The sequence below is a fragment of the Penaeus monodon genome, chromosome 23 (genome assembly GCF_015228065.2).
Source record: "Penaeus monodon isolate SGIC_2016 chromosome 23, NSTDA_Pmon_1, whole genome shotgun sequence".
NCBI classification, from domain to species: Eukaryota; Metazoa; Arthropoda; class Malacostraca; order Decapoda; family Penaeidae; genus Penaeus; species Penaeus monodon.
Window position 1 is genome coordinate 22,437,541 of NC_051408.1, and position 404 is coordinate 22,437,944.

Consider the following 404-nt stretch of genomic DNA (forward strand, 5'->3'; position numbering starts at 1 on the left):
GAACGGCCCCCCTTTAGTGAGGCGAAAGTCCCTGGACACACAGAGTCAGTACTCCTATTATATGGACAAAGACCTGAGGTACTATTTCCAACACCCTTGGCTTCGCCTCATTGTCGCCTACCTCGTCATCTTCTGCAACTTTCTGCTCTTCGCCGAGGACCCTGTGTCTCACTCCCACGCAGGTAAGCCCAGCTTCTGCAGATTGGTTTTGTTGCCCAAGTATTGGCAAAGTACTTACTTCAGCTGAAATATTTCCTCTTTCCTTCATGATATTGCTAAAATAGGTTGTGATGATTTTTTGTTCCTGAGTTTTAATTTACATGCCATACGAATGTATTTAGGTATGCAGGCATTAAAAGGCCATTTACAATCCAGTTCTTCTGGCAAGTGGGACTAACGGTATG

At 44.8% G+C, this 404-nt stretch overlaps 1 protein-coding gene across 1 annotated transcript in view; it reads left to right on the plus strand.

Moving 5' to 3' along the window:
• LOC119588187 (transmembrane protein 117-like) overlaps positions 1-404 on the plus strand; it is a gene marked incomplete in the record, with an annotated part of 52,588 nt that overhangs the window by 431 nt on the left and 51,753 nt on the right. The window contains 1 exon segment of the mRNA XM_037936889.1: positions 1-182. Within this exon segment, the coding sequence (XP_037792817.1) occupies positions 62-182 (121 nt within the window).